This window comes from Staurois parvus, unplaced genomic scaffold (assembly GCF_062004578.1).
Source record: "Staurois parvus isolate SC_StPar_1 unplaced genomic scaffold, SC_StPar_1.0 ptg000233l, whole genome shotgun sequence".
In the NCBI taxonomy this organism is placed as follows: domain Eukaryota; kingdom Metazoa; phylum Chordata; class Amphibia; order Anura; family Ranidae; genus Staurois; species Staurois parvus.
In genome coordinates, this window is record NW_028318029.1 from 4,017,211 (window position 1) to 4,039,711 (window position 22,501).

General features: G+C 40.8%; 1 protein-coding gene across 1 annotated transcript in view; it reads right to left on the reverse strand.

The window, feature by feature from the left end:
• IPO5 (importin 5) overlaps positions 1–22,501 on the reverse strand; it is a 97,948-nt gene that overhangs the window by 48,692 nt on the left and 26,755 nt on the right. Inside the window, exons 5-16 of the mRNA XM_089679977.1 lie at positions 19,483–19,579; positions 18,438–18,542; positions 8,058–8,180; positions 7,847–7,967; positions 7,651–7,738; positions 4,810–4,916; positions 3,853–3,977; positions 3,170–3,259; positions 2,308–2,481; positions 851–1,069; positions 573–656; positions 293–425 (exon numbers count right to left, since the gene is read on the reverse strand). Of these exons, the coding sequence (XP_089536103.1) occupies positions 293–425; positions 573–656; positions 851–1,069; positions 2,308–2,481; positions 3,170–3,259; positions 3,853–3,977; positions 4,810–4,916; positions 7,651–7,738; positions 7,847–7,967; positions 8,058–8,180; positions 18,438–18,542; positions 19,483–19,579 (1,466 nt within the window). The remainder of the gene's footprint in view (positions 1–292; positions 426–572; positions 657–850; positions 1,070–2,307; positions 2,482–3,169; positions 3,260–3,852; positions 3,978–4,809; positions 4,917–7,650; positions 7,739–7,846; positions 7,968–8,057; positions 8,181–18,437; positions 18,543–19,482; positions 19,580–22,501) is intronic.

A 22,501-nucleotide genomic window follows, 5' to 3' on the forward strand; every position in this document is an offset into this window, starting at 1 on the left:
GGTGACCAAATACTTATTTTCCACCATAATTTGCAAGTAAATTCTTCCAAAATCAGCCAATGTGATTGTCTGGATTTTTTTTTCTCATTTTGTCTCTCATAGTTGAGGTCTACCTATGATGCCAATTATAGGCCTCTCTCATCTTTTTAAGTGGGAGAACTTGCACAATTGGTGGCTGACTAAATACTTTTTTGCCCCACTGTATGCCCAGCTTTTTAAAAGTCAAAATACTCCTCTACAAAGCACCCAATGATTAAAGAGGCTAACAGAATCCTAAGTAAATGCAACTCACTGTCAAGGAGAGCAACCTCTGGTTTAATTGATGCAGTTTTCATAAGAGGACCCATGACCACAGGGAGGTATTGCTGAAACTCCTTCCCAAGAATCTTACACATGCGTGCCCAAGCAGAGATCATGTATGAAATCTTGAAAGACAAAGTTATAAGTAAAGCACATCCCACAGACTCAAATTTAAATACATTTTACAATAAGCCTGTGTGAATAAGCACACAAGGATTACGTGTTGCCAAACATAATGAAATGAGATTTGTATTTATATTTTGTGAACACACCTGAGGATCATCATCTTCCAATTCGCTGAAGTCAGTCTGAGTTTTTAGCAGAAGCTGCATTACATCCGATGCATCTTGCATAAACTAAAAGAATAAGAGGTACATTGAAGAACACTTGCACATGTCTGTGCTAACAAAATGAAGCAGGATGTACTTAACACCAAAAGATCATCTTCTTGGGTTTAAGGTGCCATGAACAACATCTATCAGCTAGAGTTGTAGTTTTGAAACAAAAAAACAAAACAAAACAAACAAACACCACAACATAGAACACCCACCTTTTCTTTACCTACAGCCAGCCCAATAAGACTGATGCACTCAATAGTCTTCCCCCTAAGAAGCCGAAGCTCTTTCTGAACTGCATTTTCCACAATGTGTTTCAAGGACGGCATAAACAAATCATAATAGGGGACAAACTTTTCTTCTGCAGTGTCAGCCACAGAGGCTATTGAAGTCACAACTTGTTCCAAAACCAGCTTTGTTCCCTTTTGAATTAGCTGAAACAAAAAAATTATGAATACAATGAAACATTTAATGTATTCTATTTAGGCAACAATATTTTCATGGTCTGTTAAATAACTTGAGAAAGTCTAGCAAAATTTTTTTTTAAAGGTCTTGAATAGAGGGCAAATACAGAAAATAAATAAAAGATGTCAAAAGAAATGATTTACTTCACCCAGAAAAGAGAAGGTCCATTCTCTTAGGACACTAGCAAAAAAACTGGAGCATGATGGGATTGGAAGGGGTTATACTGGGTTGCTCTACAGATTTACTTACCAGTTTCTAATCTTCTAAAGGAGATCCCATGAAGGTTATTCGGGAACCTACCATATTTTTCACTCCATAAGACGCATTTTTTACCACCCAAATTGGGGGAAAATGTCTATGCATCTTATGAAGTGAATATGGAATGGCCGGCCTGGTATTCCCACCGCGATAGAATACTGGGCCGGCCGCTTGGCTCTTCTGTGCAGCAGAACCTGCTCCTCGGTCCTACCTGTTCCTCGGTACAGCGGTTTCCTAATCGTCTTCTCTCTGGCGCCGGCATTTTTAGTGTGGGAACCCAGGTGTGACAGCTTGCAGCTTCACAGCCGGGTGCCCACTGCGCATGAGCAAGAAGCGCTGCACTTTTTGAATGGTCCGGCAGACTTCTGGGACCTGTCCCGTGTCCCAGAAGACAGGGGGGGAGGACAACTCCAAAGAAGTGGGAGCAGGTACCTGTCAAATTTGGGTACCTGCTCCCCCCGCTTCCGCTCCCCAAAGGTCTGCAGTCTCTGGTCATCTCCTGTACTGTGTCTGCAGTCCATTGGTTCAGAATATTTTTTTTTTCTTGTTTTCCTCCTCTAAAACCTAGGTGCATCTTACGGAGCAAAAAATAAGGTACTTTCTTTAGTTTATGTTAAAATTTGCTTTTCTGCCCACCAGCAATATGTCTCTTGAATTTTCCCTGAATCACAAATGCACAGCTGAGAGTACCAGTCTCAGCATGCCTTTGGTACCAGGATAGATTAACACCTGTACACATGCAATGGAGTTAGATCATAACCCTGCCAATCAATATAGCTGAAGATGTCAAAACATGGAAAACTAGGAAAGATAACACCATCAGAGTATTGCTGGAGGGGGGCATACTTGCAGATTATGCCAGAAGCATCAGGCACCACAGTTTGATTTGGCTTTCAACATAAACCTGTGTTAGAAATATACAACCAACTTATCAACAGGCAAACCATACCTCCTGCAATTTGACGACCATAATGGAATGCAAGTGTTTAACCAGATTATCTAGGTAAGGAACAAGTAATGACTTTGGACAATCTTCAGTAAAGTTAATAAGGGCAGCAGCTGCATGGGCTTGGACACGTGGATTGGCTTGGTCTTCCATAGTCTGAAGCAGGCTTGCAATCACCTTTAGAAAAGAAAAACAGCTTGAGCAGTAAATTAATTGTAACTGGATACATGGCAAAATTGACTTTTATGAATGTGTATGACTGTTCATCTTAGTGCAAGTTCACCTTTCCCTCTCCAAAAAAAGGTGAGCACCCTACATGCTCCTCACCACACTTACCTCCATTGATGATTAGCTTTCACTGACTGCAAAGCCTGTGCAGGGTCTTGGTATTTGAAAGCCATGGCTTCTTTTTCTTCCTTAGGGATACTAGGACAGATCAGAGCAATTTATTTGGTCAAAGGTCATGTGCCAGCATGTGACCAATATTTCTGATCCAACAGAGAGGACCATGGCTTTCAAATACCTGAAACGCTGCAGCAAATGCATGGCCAGCGAAAAAGCTAACCATCCACAGTGGTAAATGCAGTGGGGGCCATGGTTTGGTGGTGTTAGGTGAGGATGTTAGTTCACTTTTTCTGAAAAGGTGAACTTACACTTCCAAATACTTCTGATGATTACTGTTGTGCAATCATTGGTTAGATGAAAGCCTAACATGCTGAGGTTTGTCTCACCTTTTTAATTGATATTACTGTGCACAGCCTAACTACAATTATCATAGAAAGAAAAGCACAGAATTTACTTAGCCATCAAGCTAATATATTTGCAGAATGTATGCACACGACAGTAGACATAGGTTTGCTCGTACCTTTTCATGAAACTTCTTCTGAAAGGCGGGTGCAAAGTCTGTAGCCATCTGCCCAATAGCATTACATGCAGCATACCGCACTCTTGGATGCTGAAAAAAAAAAAAAAAAATTCTGATTTTCTACATAACCTTGATACCCGGTAAAATTATTAAGATGCTTGCTAAAACATAGGTTTGACAAATCCCAGGCACCAGGTCGACTAGAAATTGAGTCCTCGTGCCTGGGTTCACACACTGCCTCCCATACACTTCAATGCAAAGTTGCCTCCTATACACTTCAAGGTAAAAACAATCCTATGTCAATAGCAATCCTATGTAAACACTTATATCCACATGCCACTACTCTATCAACTGCGAGTCTGGAATGCACAGCTACAAACTCGCACAAGACCCTTTTCTTAATGGCACAATGCATGTGGATCGCATGTGTGTGAACCACCTCAATAGGAACACATCTGTTATGCAAATCTGTGAAGCTTATCGCCCAAAAGTTGCTTTGCCCCGGGCACGGACAACCCGCGCTATTCTAAAAAAAAAACAAAAAAAATTATATGGCTCCTAACTTTCAGCTGGCTCCTAGATTCAAAGCAAATTTGTCAAGCTCTGGATAAACACATCCATCTAATGAAACTGTACCAGACACAAACTGCCACTGTATTAACTAGACAAAATATAATACTTACAGGGTCTTGAAGAAAAAGTAACACAAAGTTGACCATCTCATTAAGGATGCTCTCCATTTGCTGGTGACAACCCTCTCCAATGGCTGATAATGCCATAAGACCAGCATGCCTGTACTTCCAGTTAGCTGTAGAAAAATAGTTTGAAATAGTAAGCCACTGTTCCACACATTTATGTAAATAGAAACCAATGCTCTCCAGCTTAGTGTGTTACAAATGGAAGGGAGCTTAATTATCACTACATACGATGAGTTATACAAAACTAAAATAGTTGTGAAAAAAGCATTAAATATGAAGAGGAGAGGAACCCATGATCCAATTGGCTTGGAGGAAGGAAAACCACCCGAACAAAACCTTAAAACCTAAAAAAAAGAGCAAGGTATAGGGCATGGGCTCATTACTACCATCTCAGATACCTGAACTGCCTCTACTGAAAAAAAAAAAAGTTATTCAACAGTTTCTGGATTCAGTAAAAATCAAGACACCGAAATCTGGAACAATCATGAATATTAAAGCTTGAACTTCTTGACTTTGTTCTTTCTTCGGTGGAATGACTTGGTCAAATAGAAACCAATGGACAATATAATGGAGATCCATAGAAAGGATCCATTTTAAAGCAGACAGCTTGTTAAATGTATACATGCACCCCATTTCCTGTAGCAAACATGCAAACTAACCAAGCCGATCCCCCTCCCCCCTGACATGTGACATGTCGGTTGCAGTAAAAGGGATACAGGAAATTGTACAATTAAAGAATGTGGCTACACCAACTTTTAAATATCCCATTTTCCACAAAGACCATTCACAACATTCTCCTAATGACCCCCGCTTCAATGGCTTACAAAAGGCTGAAAACAAAGTAATCAGAAACAGAATTAGCTTGTCTAATCAGAATTAACATTTAGTAACATACAGTTTACTAAATATACCATATTTAGCACAAATTATGAAATAACTCACCGTTTTGTAGCATTTGCATGATATGTTCCTTAATCATGGGGAGGACAATCTTTCCACCCAAACCACAAGCCATTCTGTCCAAGGCACTTTCACCAGCCACAGCATTGCTAGAAGCCAAATAAAAAAAATTAAAATTGTTTAATTCAAAAAAGAGCAAAAAAGCCATATATGCATATTAAAATACATTTTACATACAATATAAAACAAAAAAGGAAACATTTAAAAATAGCAAAAAGGGGAACAGTGCATATGGGCAAGGAAATATACAGAGCAAAACAGAATTTTGCCACCATTACACATAGTTAGGCACATATTTAACCCTTTGATTGCCCTAGATACTAAATGCTTCCCTGCCAGTGTCATTAGTACAGTGACCGTGTATAGTATTATCACTGATCACCATATAATCACATATAATCACTTTCCATAGGGGATCCGATGGTCATGTGATCGCATGATCACGATGTCAGCAAAGCTGTTATGAATCAATCTGATTCATAAACCGCTGCGCTTCCCTTCCTAGTGAGCTGTCATTGTCCCACAGCTCTCACATGGGCCAATCACTGCACCCTGTACCATGTGATCATCTGTAGCCAACCACAGATCACTAGTATTTTGAACGTCATGAACTTAACCCATTCATGACAGTTCAAAGCAAACATTGTGAGAGCAATTATCTTTATTGCTCCTGCAAAGCAAAAAAAAAAAAAAAAATTCCCCAATAACCCCCCAGAGTAGTACAATGTTACTATGGTAACACTGAACTACTTTTACGAAAGGGTTTTTTCTTTTTTTCTAACTACTTGCCAACCACCCACCTGTGAGGCGTGGGCAAGCGGCGCCTCTGGGCAAAGCGATGTACCCTTGCGTCGCTTTCTATTTTCGGGCATGAGCACACGCACCCCCCCCCCCAGGAAGAGAAGAGACTACACTAAGTAAAAGCACTACATTCTACACATTACATACATTAGATTAGCACATTTAACACTTAGATTGCCCCTATTAACCCTTTGATCACCGTCACCCAACCAGTGCCATTAGTACAGTGTCAGTATATAGAATGTTTCACTGATCACTTTATTACTGCCGCTAGCAACATCAGATAGCATCAGGGTCTGTAAGCTACCCTGTCAGGCAGGGCAAGCTAGTGTTACATTGCCCGCACGCTAATTGCTCTTACGCTATAGGTCACTAATCACTGCCATTACTATAGTGTTTGCACGGATCAATATATTGATGACAAACAAAAATATACTATTGCCTCCTTAGCATAGTGTCCCCAAAAACGCAGTGTTAGCAGAATCAGCCTCGTTTGCTACCTACACTAGTGTTTAGCAAGCTGTTTTTCAAGGAAGATTTGTATCAATGATTGTGGGCCAAAGCAATTTATATGCACAATACAGCACCACCCACCCAAATTCAGCTCTTGCCAGGGAATTTGCATGGAAACCTATCATGGTTTACCAATTTAAATCTTGTGGGTCTAACCCTTGACATGGGCATTACAAAAAATAATGACATGCTGTCATATTGGTTCACAGACATCATATGCCCAAGTTTTCTGCCGTTACATAAATGTCCAACAAGGACCAGCAACGAACTGGTACATCACTGGACTTTGAGTGGCTAAACCAGGAGGATACCTGGTGCAGGGCACGCACTCAGCACATATGTGTTTTCAAATGGTACGCAAATATGCGGTCGCTCAGAGTCAAGGCCCAGCCGCCGAGAGGCCGCATATTTTCTTACAGTCGGCGTCAAGGGGTTAACGAATATACACATTGGGATTTTTTTTTTTTAACCAAAAGACATGTAGCAGAATATATTTTGGCCTAAATTTTGTGACGAGATTTGAGTTTATTGGATTTTAAGTAAAAAATGTAGTCTTTTCATTTATGTCCTAAATAATTAAAAACCCATTGGTGATCAAATACCACCAAAAGAAAGCTCTATTTGTGTGTGAAAAAAAAAAAAAAAGGACCTAAATTTAATTTGGGTACAGCGCTGCATGGCCAGGCAATTAAAACAACAGTTTCTAATAGCAAAAAATGGCCTAGTCATGAAGAGGGGAAACCTTCCACGGCTGAAATGATTTCACTGGTGATGTAAGTGGCAGTTCCCCCAGCGTCAATGTCCAATTGCTCGCCGCATTATCACAGTCCCAGTATAAGTCACTGATCACCCCCATTAGTAGTTAAAAAATGTCCAGTATATACACCATAGTTTGTAGGCAGTATAACTTTCACGTAAACTAATTTACACTAACTGGGTTTTTTTTTTTTTTTTTTAAATCAGACATGAAGCAGAATACATTTTGTCCACAATGTATGAAATTTGTTTTTAATTGGATAGGTTTTGTGACAAAGTAAAAAATTTGTTACATTTTTGGTCTTATTACGTTTATATTGCAAAAAATAGAATACCCAGTGGTGATCAAATACCACCAAAAGAAAGATCTACTTGTGTGAAAAATGATATGAAATTTTGTTTGGGTACAGCGTTGCATTACTGTGCAATTACCAGTTAAAGTAGCGCAATGCTGAAGAGCAAAAAATGGTCTGGTCATGAAGCAGGTAAAATATCCTGGAGCTAAAGTGGTTAAACTTTATTCACTGCTATATGTCACACAGTTAAGATGTCCCTGACATTTGTAAATGTATAAAATATAAGCCAGTTTTTAACATGAGATGTTGAACAGTTTAGTTTTTTTTCTATACTGTCAAACCTTTGTATTGTTCCACACAAGACATTCTACATTTGGGAATATAAACACATCTCTCTCTCTCAAACACCAAAGTTTTGGAACTAAAAGTACAATTTGCATGCTATATAGGTAAATACCTGTCAAAATCATCATCCTCCAACTCATCAGCATTTGACCATTCTTCATCTTCTTCTAAGTCTACCATCATTGCTAACATTTGGGGTACTAAAAGCAAAATTTTTCATTAACGAAACACCAAGACTAGACAAAAGCACATAAAAACAATTCCATAAGCAAAGCTTAAAACACAGACAACATTTAAGATCAACTTACTTGCTTGAGCAACAATACTTGTATGCTTCCTCAACATGGCAGCAGCCGTCTCTGAGAGGGTGACAATAACCTCAAGTGCAAGCTGTCTTTGCATGTTGCTTAAGTTTGTGTCAGCACAAAGCTGAAAAAAAAAAAAAATATATATATATATAGCATTACATAATGTTCTCATGTATTTTTAAGTAATAAAATTGCATAGATATATTACTACCTTCAAGCTCAGCTGCAAAGTCGCTTCCAGGTGGGGTCTCAAATATTTGGGAACTGTATCAGCAATTTCCACAAGGGACTTCAGAACAGAATCATCATTATGATAACACGACTCATTCACAGCCTAAAAAAAAAATGTTTGAAAATATTAGGAGTACTGGAAAAAAAAAATCAAATGCCAGCAGATACAATTACATCAAAGCGCTGCATTTTTTAAATCAAGGAATGTTTTGCAGTCAAAGTTATGTTTAAATAAAACAGGTTCTACAAATAAACATGACATTAAATTGTTTTGATCTGTTATATTCTGTAAAATATTTGCCTGCTAAACCTGTAAGACATGAGCCTTTAGCTCAAATTTTTAAATATATTGACTATTCAAACTCAATGTTTAACCACTTTGCATCCAGGGCAATTTTAAAATTTTTCACACGCATGTTAAAATCTGCTATCTTTTGCTAGAAATTACTTAGTAATGAGATTTAGAACCCCAAACATTATGCATTTTCAGAAAAAAGAAACCTGCAGAATAAAAGAAGTGGTCATCACATTAATCTGGGATTAAAAAATCCCATTTCAGTCTTTGTAGACAACACCAAACCGTGCAGGATGTCTTACAGGATGTCTCCAATTTACAAGCCGACCTCAATGCACTGTTTAATTGGGCAACTATGTGGCAAATGAGGTTAAATGTTGATAAATGTAAGGTTATGCACTTGGGGGCTAAGAATATGCATGCATCATACATACTAGAGGGAGTACAACTGGGGGAATCAATGGTGGAGAAGGATCTGGGAGTTCTGGTAGAGCACCAGCTTAATAATGGCATGCAATGCCAAGCTGCGGTTTCTACAGTGAGCAAAATCTTCTCTTGTATTAACTAGTTGCCGCCCAGCCTATAGTCCAATGGCGGCTGGGTAAACAGCTCGTCCCTCCGGGTGGACGCCATATGGCAGGGGTCTGCAACCTTTAAGACATAAAGAGCCACTTGGACCCGTTTCCGAGAGGGAAAAAAAGACTGGGAGCCGCAAAACCATTGCAACATTTAAAACAAATCCGACACTGCATATATTGCAAAAAACGCTCTGGTCATGAAGGGGGTTTAAGGGCCCAGTAAGCAAAGGGTTAATCAGGGCCACAGTGTATCGTCATAATCACAATCATAGCCTTAGGTCAGTGGTGGGCAACCTTTTTTTTCGACTGAGCCAAATCTCGCCAAAACCACGATTGAAATTTATTTTGAGAGAAACATTTTTAAAACTGAAAATACATCCCCCATATAGTAATTCATCCCCCATATAGTAATTCATCCCCCCTATAGTAATTCATCCCCCCTATAGTAATTCATCCCCCCTATAGTAATTCATCCCCCCTATAGTAATTCATCCCCCATAGTAATTCATCCCCCATAGTAATTCATCCCCCATATAGTAATTCATCCCCCATGGTAATTCATCCCCCATGGTAATTCATCCCCCATATAGTAATTCATCCCCCATATAGTAATTCATCCCCCATGGTAATTCATCCCCCATGGTAATTCATCCCCCATATAGTAATTCATCCCCCATATAGTAATTCATCCCCCATATAGTAATTCATCCCCCATAGTAATTCATCCCTCATAGTAATTCATCCCTCATAGTAATTCATCCCCCATAGTAATTCATCCCCCATAGTAATTCATCCCCCATATAGTAATTCATCCCCCGTAGTAATTCATCCCCCGTAGTAATTCATCCCCCCTATAGTAATTCATCCCCCCTATAGTAATTCATCCCCCCTATAGTAATTCATCCCCCCTATAGTAATTCATCCCCCCTATAGTAATTCATTCCCCATATTGTGTGAATTCACTTACCTTTGCTCCGCGCGTTCCTCTCGCTGGGTTCCCGCGCCGTTCTGGTCTTCAGGGCGGACTGTGAGAGGTGAGGAGTTCGTCACGCTGCCCCGCCTACATCCGGGCTGCCCCGCCTACAACCTGACAGCCAATGTTTGCCAGCGGGCGCCCGGCACACAGAAGATCTGCATTAAAAGAGCCGCGGCTTGCCGACCCTATTGCCTGTCACCTGGTGGGCAGTGTGCTCCGGAGCCGCAGGAAAGGTGAAAAAGAGCCGCGGGTTGCCGACACCCGCCATATGGCATCCCTTCCGGAACGCACATTGCGCATGCCTGCAGGGCCTCGCTGTGGCGAGATCTGTCCCCGGCCGCGTACCTCGGAAACGGCCGATGACAGATCTATGTACCGACCCCATTGCCAGTACCATGTGACCTGCTGTTACCAATCACAGCAGGTCACAGGACAGTTATATACAATGAATGGCTTCCTTTCATGCCATCCATTATATACAAGTGTGTCTAACTGTGAATGGTCACAGCAATCACATGCACAAGCTGGGCCAATCACAGCCCAGCTGTGTCATGTGATTAGCCGTGGCCAAATCACAGCTAATCACAAAAAAAAAAAAACCCTGAATGAATTGATTTAATTCAGGTAAATGCTTGCTTATAGCAAAGTAATTCTTTGCTATAAGCAAATTGTGTAAAAAAAAATATATATATATACACACTGATCACTTCCCCAAAGTAGTACAATGTTACTATGGTAACATTGTACTACTTTGGTCATAGTGTAATATGAAAAAAAAAATCTTAAGAGAAAAATTAAAAATAAAAAAAATAATCAATTTTTTTTGTACTGTCACCAGTCAGTGTCCCTGATCACCGCCATGCCAGTTATAGGACGACGCTGTACTGCACAGGTGACAGTATGTAAAAAAAAAAAAAAAAAGTGAAAATCATTTTTCATTTCTGCTTTTTCTGAAAAATGACAAAAAAATTACAACTTCAACGTATTTCATAACAGGCATGGCGAGTTTTTTGGACTGTCCACTTTACAAAAAGGGGTCATTTGGGGGATATCTGTACTGTTCTGACATTCTCGGACCTCAAGAAAATAGATTGGCTGTCAATACTTCAGGAATGAGGGCAGCACAGTGGCTTAGTGTTTAGCACTTCTGCCTTGCAGCAATTGGGTCATGGGTTCAATTCCCAACCATGGCGCCTCCTGCATGGAGTATGCATGTTCTTCCAGTGTTCGCGTGGGTTTCCTCCAGGTACTCTGGTTTCCTCCCACACTCCAAAAACATGCTGGTAGGTGAATTGGCTCCTGTCTAAATTGTCCTAGTTTCATCCCTGGCCACGCAGGTTTTCCAGCATGGTAGGAGTTGGAGAAAGACCTGGCAACCTACCCTGTAAAATATTGCTAAAAGAATTCATGGAAAAAGTCGCTTTCGAGTGACGGTCCATGCAATCGCCAAGGGTCGGATACGACAAAGGATAGCTAGACTTCAGGAACGATCAATTTTCAGATATATCCCATAGTTTTTGAGCTCTATAACTTTCCTACAGACTAAATAATACTGATTTGGGTTATTTTCACCAAAGAAATGTAGCAGAATACATCTTGGCCTAAATGTATGAAGAACAAATATTCATTTGCAAACATTTTTAACAGAAACAAAGAAAAATGTATTTTTATTTTATTTTTTGTTAATTTAGCAAAACAAAAAACAAAAAAAACAAAACAAAACAAAAAAAAAAAAACACCCCAGAGGTGATTAAATACCAACAAAAGAAAGCTCTAGTTGTGTGAAGAAAATGATAAAATTTTAGTTTGAGTACAGTGTTGAGTACAGTACATGACTGCGCAATTGTCATTCAAAGTGTGACAGCATTGAAACCTGAAAATTGGCCTGGGCAGGAAGGGGGTAAAAGTGCCCTGTATGGAAGCGGTTAAAAGAGGTATAGACTCCAGAGAGAGATATCATATTACCCCTGTACAAATCATTGGTAAGACCTTATCTGGAACATGCAGTTCAGTTTTGGGCACCAATTCACAAAAAGAACATTGGGGAACTGGAGAAAGTACAGAGGACAACCAAATTAAGAGGCATGGAGGAGCTCAGCTATGAGGAAAGATTAGAGGAACAGAATTCATTCTCTCGAGAAGAGGGGATTAAGGGGGATATGATCAACATGTATAAATACATCAGTGGTTCATATAGTGAACTCGGTGTAGAGCTATTCACCCTGAGGTCATCACAGAGGACAAGGGGGCACTCTATGTCTGGAGGAAAAGAAATGTAATCTCCAAACACAGAAAGGTTTCTTCACAGCTCTGAAAATGTGGAATAGACTCCCCTCAAGAGTTGGTTCTGGCCAGCTCAGTGGATTGCTTTAAAAAGGCCTGGATTTTTTCTTGGATAGATAGAATATAACTGGATACTAACATTTATAGGTAAAGTTGATCCAGGGAATATCCGATTGCCTCTCGGGGGATCACAAAGGCATTTTTTTTACCTGCAGGAGCAAATTGGATCATGCTTTGCTGGGTTTTTTTTTGTGTTCCTCTGGATCAACTGTTGGTATAGGATAACATTTTTTTTTTTAATGGTTGAACTGGATGGGCTTGTCTTTTTTCAGCCTAACTATGTAATTACATCTTTATGTTGCCCAGGACAAAATACACTAACAGTTATGCACAAGAAACATGACAAAAATCAAATATCACATTTTTTGGTAAAATATGCATCTGCACCGAGTAGATGCCAAACAAGTCAAGACTCAAAACTGTTGCATCCATGAACTACAGTACCAAAAATGTTCCATAGATGACACTTTAAAAGCTTTTACAGGTTATCAGTTTAGAGAGAACCATGAATTATAGCCTTAGAATTATTGCCCACTCTGACATTCACAGCACAAGGGACGTAATCACTGTTTACAATTACTTGCAAGACCTACATAGGTTTGCACTTGTATGTATGCACATTATCTTTTTCATTAGATTTTTCTCAATTTTACTTTTTCCCCTCATTTAACTATTACTATCACAAGGAGGCTAGCAAGCCCTCTATGTGAAAGCATGGGCAGATATCAGAGAGGACTAGAGAGCGCAGGGCTGTCTGTAACTGGGTCGGGTTAATGCAGGTCGAGCTGGATGGCTTAACAGGTTGGGACTATAGCCTCCACCTGGTTCTGGAGGACCACGGATGCGTCCAGAAGCCAGTGGATGGAAGGTTGGAGACCTAAAGCTGCATGTTTATGGGAGTCTAACCAATCCAACGTCTGGAGGCCCTGGTAGAGTGGTGAGGCCAACCCATAAATACGGGAGAGTCAGGCTAGCAGAGGAGATGGGTGGAAGATTGAGTTCTGAGGAGGTGGTCGGTGGGCCTGGGAGGGCCTAGTTGGCCTGCAAGCTGAGCATGAGCTGGCTCAGAGGATCCATTTAGCACCATGGTATGAACAGGATGAAGGAATGGGAGCAAGGAGGACAGAGTGAGTACATCAGCACACTCAGGGATTCACAAGGGAAGAAACTGCCATTTGTAGCAAGCTTTGAAAGGACACGTTGTCTCCCAGGACAAGGATAAAGGCTTAAGCACCTTCAGAGCAGCCAAGAGGGCTGGTAGTGTCTGCAAGCTGGGAGCAGTTCTATAGGAAGAGAAGATACCTCTGCATATAGTGGGCCTTGAGACAGATCCAGTCTCCTGGGAAGAGGCCAGGGGTATTCTGCAAGAAGTCTGAATATGTCTGTGTGCCAGGTTAATTTGGGTCAATTTGGTTCCAGAAAAATCACTGTCTCTTGCTCTGTTTTGTGAAACAGGCAAATTAGTGGATGGAAGGCATAAGCTAGCCTAAACCAAGACCAAAAGATAACTGGAGCATTCAAGGCCAGAGCTAGATTACTTGTTCTGGATACAAACACAGGTAGTTTGTGAAATATGGAGGCTAGGATGTCTATATACAGAGTCCTCCATTTTTGGCACTTCAGATTGAACACATCTGTATGAAGAGACCAATCCCCTTGAATTAAATGAAATTAGGTTAAGGGTACTGCCTTGAAGGAGGCTAACATTAACCCTTTTTGCTGCCAGAGTTGTATTTGGGTTTTTTGCATACAAAAAAAAAAAAATTTTATGCCCTGAAGGCTATATTTTCTGAAAGGGCACCCTAGAGAATAAAATGTTGGTAGCTCCAATTTATGTTCCACGATATTAGCGCATAGGTCTAGGAAACACAAACTTAACTAAATACTTTAAGGCAAACAAATGCAATAAATTACACAATTTTTTAGTAAAAGAAGGTTGTGCTGAGTAAATAGATATGCAACATGTGAAACCATAAAATCAAGTGCATCTATGAAATGGTGAGAAACTTTAGTATCCTATATTTTCCATAGGGGACGCTTGAGAAGCCCCTACAGGCTATCAGTTTAGGAGCTCCAGTGCTAAAATTACTCACACTGGCGTGCATAGCGATATGTAGACAGAGGATCCACAAGTACAAACCCAAGACTTCTGATGACAGAAGCAATGATCTGTTCAGTGTATTAATGGAAGCTGCCTCTTCAACAGTGACATATGAGAGAAAAATCTTCAGCTTCCACCAACACTGCCTCAGCATCATCTTCATCACCCTCTGATTCAGTATCCCCCAGGGTCAGCAATTCAGGGTCCAAAAAAAAAAAAAGGAGGCAGGGAGTTTTTGAGCATTGGACAAAGATGGCTGACTGAAGGCCATAATTTGTCCAGAAAACAAACAATTTAATGTAAAATTGCAGGTATACTCAAAAGATACCACGTCCCTATATTTAATTACAGCAGACTATTTTTTACCCCTTGATGGGATTTTAAAGGCATATATATCATAACAAATCAAAAAAGTATATTTACAGTATATAATCATCTTTTCTGTACATTAAAAAAATTACTTTCGATTTGTTATGATACAGTGGATATAAAAAGTCTACACAAACAGAAATCTTTTAGGTGGAGGGAAGTAAAAATAAGACTAAAATAATATGGTTGCATAAGTGTGCACACCCTTAAATACTTTGTTGAAGCACCTTTTGATATTACAGCACACAGTCTTTTTGGGTATGAGTCTATCAGCATGGCACATCTTGACTTGGAAATATTTGCCCACTCTTCCTTGCAAAAACACTCCAAATCTTTCAGATTGCCAGGGCATCTCCTGAGCACAGCCCTCTTCAGATCCCCCCACAGATTTTCTATCAGATTCAGGTCTGGGCCATTCCAAAACTTTAATCCTCTTCTGGTGAAGCCATTCCTTTGTTGATTTGGCTGTATGCTTTGGTTGTTGTCATGCTGAAAGATGAAGTTCCTCTTCATGTTCAGCTTTCTAGCAGAAGCCTGAAGGTTTTGTGCCAATAGTCACTGGTATTTGGAACTGTTCATAATTCCCTCTATCTTGACTAAGGCCCCAGATCCAGCTGAAAGAAAAACAGCCCCAAAGCATGATGCTGCCACCACCATGCTTCACTGTGGGTATGGTGTTGTTTTGGTGATGTGCAGTGTTGTTTTTGCACCAAACATATCTTTTGGAATTATGGCCAGAAAGTTCAACCTTGGTTTCATCAGACCAGAACACATTTTCCCACATGCTTTTGGGAGACTTCAGATGTGTTTTTGCAAAATTTAGCCAGGCTTGGATGTTTTTCTGCATAAGAAAAGGCTTCCGTCTTGCCACTCTAGCCCAGACATATGAAGAATATGGGATATTGTTGTCACATGTACCACACAGCCAGTACTTGCCAGATATTCCTGCAGCTCCTGTAATGTTGCTGTAGGCCTCTTGGCAGCCTTCCAGACCAATTTTCTTCTCATCAATTTTGGAGGGTCGTCCAATTCTTGGTAATGTCACTGTTGCGCCATATTTTCTCCACTTGGTGATGACTGTCTTCTTTGTACCCTTCTCCTGACTGATACCTTTTAACAATGATATCCCTCTGATGCTTTGGAAGCTCTCTCCAGACCATGGCTTTTACTGTAGGATGCAACTAAGAAAAAGTCAGGAAAAAGCTACTAGAACAGCTGAACTCTATCTGGAGTTAATCAGAGGCACTTTAAATGGCAGGTGTGTACTGCCTCCTAATTAACATGATTTTGAAATGTGATTGCTTCATTCTGAACACAGCTCCATCCCCAGTTAAAAGAGGGTGTGCATGTGCCCACTTATGCAACCACACTCTCATTTTTTTACATCACATAAACCTGACATTTTAACAGGCGTTTGTAGACTTTTTATATCCACTGTATATGTCTTTTAAATCCCATAAAAGGGTAAAAAATAGTCTGCTGTAGAAAACTAACAGATGCAGAAATTTCTACTTTAGTTAAAATAGACCACTTGCGTGCCTGAAATAGAACTAGAATAGGATGCTGAATCTGGTGTTAAAATCAGCTCCTGCTACAACTGCAAGGGACGCATTGTCATTGAGGCAGAGTGTAGTACGGACCTTCAGCAAAGCAATTGTTCACCTGCTATTTAGAGTTTTCTCCCTTTTGCCTGGTCTCTGCCATAGCTACAAGTGGCTGGCATTCCCCTGTGGGATACTTCAAGTGGAGTGTGGGAGATGGGCTAAGAGTGTACAGAAGAAGTACATTGGTAACTGTCCTTCAACTAATTCCCCATGCAGGATCAAATGCCAAATGCACCATTATAGACTGTTCCCACACTGTGGGCTCCGGGAATGGCTCCCAAGGCTTTACGGATGTTACACCAATCTGGATACACTGCTTCTGTGTAATGTAAGAATATAAAAAAAGTAGTGAAGCTGGTTTCTCTAGATGGCAGAATAGGCCCTCGACCTACAGACACTAGCAAAAAAAAAAGAAAAAAAAAAAAAAGAGTGGGTTAAGATTATAGAGGAGGAATGCCAAGGGGGCATGTACACAAACACTTGCCAGTGTTTGATCACCTAAACCGGGTGTCGGCAACCCGCGGCTCTTTTTCATCTTTGCTGCGGCTCCGGAGCACACTGCCCACCAGGTGACAGGCAATAGGGTTTCAGTGGTCGGCAAGCCGCGGATCGCAAGCCACATGCGGCTCTTCTGTGTGCCGGGCGCCCGCTCCCCTCCCTCCTCTCGGGCGGCCGCCTCAAAAGTCAGGACTCTTTTAATCCGGCCCGCGGAGCGTGGAACATTAGCTGTCAGGATGTAGGCGGGGCAGCCAGGATGTAGGCGGGGCAGCGTGACGAACTCCTCTCACAGTCCGCCCTGAAGACCGGAACACAGCGCGGGAACACAGCGAGAGGAACGCGCGGAGCAAAGGTAAGTGAATTGAGACAATATGGGGGATGAATTACTATGGGGGGGATGAATTACTATGGGGGGGATGAATTACTATGGGGGGGATGAATTACTATATGGGGGATGAATTACTATATGGGGGATGTATTACTATATGGGGGATGTATTACTATATGGGGGATGAATTACTATAGGGGGGATGAAGTACTATAGGGGGATGAATTACTATATGGGGGATGAATTACTATGGGGGATGAATTACTATATGGAGGATGAATTACTATATGGAGGATGAATTACTATATGGAGGATGAATTACTATATGGAGGATGAATTACTATATGGAGGATGAATTACTATAGGGGGGATGAATTACTATAGGGGGGATGAATTACTATAGGGGGGATGAATTACTATATGGGGGATGAATTACTATATGGGGGATGAAGTACTATATGGGGGATGAAGTACTATATGGGGGATGAAGTACTATATGGGTGATGAAGTACTATATGGGTGATGAAGTACTATATGGGGGATGAATTACTATATGGGGGATGAATTACTATAGGGGGGATGAATTACTATAGGGGGATGAATTACTATAGGGGGATGAATTACTATAGGGGGGATGAATTACTATAGGGGGGATGAATTACTATGGGGGATGAATTACTATGGGGGGGATGAAGCTAACTGCACGATCCTGTATATAGCATTAAGGTAAGAAACAATATATGCAGTGTCGGATTTGTTTTAAATGTTGCAATGGTTTTGCGGCTCCCAGTCTTTTTTTCCCCTTCGGAAACGGGTCCAAATGGCTCTTTATGTCTTAAAAGTTGCAGAACCCTGACCTAAACATATGAAGCTATGGTGTTTGAGAAGGTTGCCTGTGTCCTGTACTATACATATTAAAATATACTTGTAATCTTGCCAGAAATACAGCATCCTCATCTTTTCTTTGAGTTGGACAGGAAAAAAAAATCTGATGCGTGAACTACCAATCCCATTAACCCCTATGTAATGGAGATGAACAAAGACACATTTGAAGTCCAACCTGGATGGCAATAGAGACAAAAGCCTGGAAAAAAAACTAATACAGACAATATTTAAGAACTAGTGAGATACAATAACACATTTTTGTTTTGGAGGCCTAAAAAAATAACTGCCAATTAAAGTTCTGTGTAGGAAAAGTTTACACATTCAAATATATGTCTAACACAAGTTTAATGTTTGAGCTGAAAACAGTGATCCCTGGATCTCACCTGAAGGATACCTGGTAATAAATCTGCAAAATGCTTCAGTAAGGGAACATTGTGTTCATTGGCCAGAACAAATGCAGCAGCCGCCCTGGCAGACTGTGTTCTTATCTACAAAAAAGTAGAAAAAAAAAATGAGACCCACACCATTTATAACATGTATACAGTGTGCATCAAGCACTTTTATTCTAACAAGCCTTTAGAAAAATTTGTACTGCCACCTAGGTGTACAGACTATTGCTCCACCACCTTGTGTATTTATAGCGCCATAAGAAAAGCAGAATGGTCAAGGTTATACAGAAACCTAGCAAATATGACGCCAGACATGCAGCCAGTGCAAGTGAACACAATCTCTCTCCCAGAGCTTGGGCCTTTAAATTCCGAGATAGCAATAGTAACTCACATGTTTGTATTCTGATAGGGCTTATTCAGGCTGGCCATATACAAGTGAAAGTAAATATAGGTATGATCTAACAGCATCTGGATATACAATTGGCATATGTAAGCTTATATTATCATATATATATATCCCAACTTCAAAACATGTTTGCCTTGGTCAGAATGAGGAACAGTTAAAATCTGACAGATTGTTGTGGTTTATGCACCCATCGGTGAGATTTTCTCACTGACTGCATCTATCTACCTGACCTAATGACAGCCTTTTCTGTCGTTACTTATGCTGTAAAGCACACCTGCAGTTCTGTAAGACTGGCATGCTCTCACCAAGCCCTGAACAGCTAAAGTGACAAATTTTCATACAGAAAAAAAACAAGCTCTTGGAACCAGTGATATTGCCAAAAGCTGCCAATCATCACTAACAGTCTCCACCCCACCCAAAGGAAGACTGGATGTGGTATAGTCAACACAAAGCGGACTCTAAAAAGGTATTTGAATTGCTTTCATTTTGTAGATTAGTGTTATGTTTCAATCATTAGGCTCTTATGTCTGGTAATAACAATCTAGTCTTTAGAACATAGCAAACCAATTACAATTCGTTCACTTAACCTACAAAACAGTGAATTTTTAAAATCTTTTGCATAACAATAAATACCTGGGGGTGAGTCTGGTCTTGCATACACTGGACAAGCATTCTCTTAATTACTTCTAAGTAATGTTGCTGTTGATTTCCAAAAATACCCGGAAAGTTCCTGAAAAACATATGTAGCATCTCAAGAAAACTATGCATCTATAGAATGTTTTTTGGACATTGACCCTGATCAAAAAGTTTACTGCAAATCTGCAAAGAGCATTATGTTTATAATTATAGGACTTTCTTTTCTAACACTTGCCTGTTGCCTGCCACCTTTAAGGCCTCTTTCACACGAAGGATCTGATCAGATCTGCCTGTCAGTTTTTTTAGGTGGACTTGATCAGACCCTCTATTCACCCCTATGAAACGGCAGGTGTAAACAGACTTGTGTCCATTTACACTCTCCTACTACCGATCTGATCCGTTTTGCTAGGAGATCTGTCCCCCTTCATCTGGGCAGTTGGGTGTAAATGGACAGCTTTTACACCTACTGGTCCATACAGCAGAGCAGGCTCAGTCTGTGTATGCTCTGCATAAACAAGGCACAGACCTGTCATATGCCTGCTCTGAGCAACAGATCCCCTGCTGATCATAACAGAGTCTGCCCCGCACCTTTGTTACAAAGAGGGCATCTACTGCTGTACCTCAGAAATAATCAGAAACCAGTTAATTTTCTCAACTGCCAAGAATTCAGGCTTCATTTGTGCTCTTTGTTAGCTTCTTCTAAATGCCTTGTTTAAAGCAATATTAAACTTAAAATCAAAAATGTAATATATTGCAGATTACCAATAATTAGATGTGGTGGCTGCATTCATTTCTTTTAGGTCTTTTTCCATGTCAGCTGGTGATATGGGCAGTAAAGCCTCCAGTAACAGAATGCCCCTACTCTGGATGAAACCGCAACAGAGACTTCTGGATGGCAGCACTGTTAGTCTGGAGGAGAGTAGCGTCAGTTGTGCTAGCACAGTGGTGGGCAACCTTTTTTTTCAACTGAGCCAAATCTCGCCAAAACCACGATTGAAATTTATTTTGAGAGCCACATTTTTAAAACTGAAAATACATAGGATGGTACACTGTTTTTAGTTTCAATAAGTTTTTATAGTAATTCATCCCCCATAGTAATTCATCCCCCATAGTAATTCACCCCCCCTATAGTAATTCATTCCCCATATTAATTCATCCCCCATATAGTAATTAATCCCCCATATAGTAATTCATCCCCCATATAGTATTTCATCCCCCACAGTACTATTCCCCCCCCCCCCCCCCCCAAGTAGTAAGCCAAGTCCCCAGTGTCAATTCACTTACCTTTGCTCCGCACGTTCCTCTCGCCGTGCTCCCGCGCCGTTCCGGTCTTCAGGGCGGACTGTGAGAGGAGCCTAGCTCCTCTCATGTTCGTCACGCTGCCCCGCCTACACACATCCTGACAGCCAATCACTGGCTATCAGGATGTGAGTGGCAGCGAGACTGGCCAATCATTGCATTTGAGCGCGCTGCCCTGGCTGGTTTTTTTTTGGATCACGCTGCAGAGTCCCTGCCGCCCGAGAGGAGGGAGGGGAGCGGGCGCCCGGCACACAAGAGCCGCATTAAAGGGTGTAAATAGCCGCATGTGGCTCGCGAGCTGCGGCTTGCCGACCACTGTGCTAGCAGATTTAAATTCACTAACAAATTTGAAGCGAAATTCCAGCTATCCCTTTTTAAGCAGTTGCAGAAAGTGTTTTTTTATCCTTTTCAGATAAAGTTTTTACTTAAAGTGGAGCTGTGACCACAAAAAAAAAAAAAATCTTAATTATAAAAAAAATATATGAAAAAGTACAAACTAATAATTAATATGGAATCTATTTTTTGTAGACAAAAATAAAAACTAGGCTCCTTCCCCTTTTCAATAAAGCTCTGCCATTTTTACTATTTCTGGCTGCCCCTCTTCCTTGTAGATTCAACTGCCCATAATTAGGTAATTTCTAATTCCAGCACATGTACAATATCTTTTATTAGCAGCTTTGATATTGCCTAAAGAAATCCCTCCACCTTACACATATACACTTTATGCCCAGCTCTTTTTGACATACCAGCTGAACAGATTTCAGCGAGCATAGAGGAGAAGTTATAAAGACAATATGTATTAATACATCAGTCCTCCTGGACTTTGCTAAGAGGGAGGGGCATCCGCACCCTGTAGACCATATTATATATTGGCTGAGCCACACATTGCAGACCTCTATTAGAGCACCACCCTCTATTATGAAAGCTAATCTCCAGCTCCTCGCTGTCATCTGCTATCACTGTCTTGCAGAGAAAGACTGCACTCAATACTCTCCTCATAATCTGGTCAGATTTTAAACAATCTTATGCACAGCAGTGCTAAATTAGTAGCAGACTCTCTCTGCTTGGCATGGTGAAATAGCAGGGAGCCCCAGACCAGCTTTCAGAAATCCTAGGTACGCTGATAAACCCTGCAATCAACACACTGAACTGGTCCTGCAAATTCTTCTGTGCAGACGACAGAGTTGCTTCTATCTCTCACTAAAAGGCAAGACAAGGGGACCTTCAATACACAAGCATGGGAAAATGGTGAGCACCCTGTGCTCTAAAAATAAACAACAATAGAGGCCATAATGCAGGATGTCACAACTTGCTTTTTACTGCTCAAAACTATTCAGGGAAGCCTGGAGAAGGAGACAATTTACAGGGAACAGGCACTGCAGTGCAGGGTTGAGAGGGTGCAAGTTCACTTTACTCAGTGACAGAGCTAGGACTACTATTTACAGTTTGGATTACTACTGACCACTTGGATCATGATGCAGAGAAGATTGTAGTTGTGTTATTGCAATACCAGTTCCCCCAAGAGCATAGTGAAATGCGAGACCCAGCTGTATAATTCGACATCTCTCATGCCAAAATTACTGTTTCGACTGCACATGCGCACAGGTAAAGATTACAGCACAAATAATTTACATTACACAGCTTATGAAGGGATGCAGGGAGATTAAGGAACATTATATGAGATGAATGTTACTTCGGAGAACTTATTGGTGTGTAA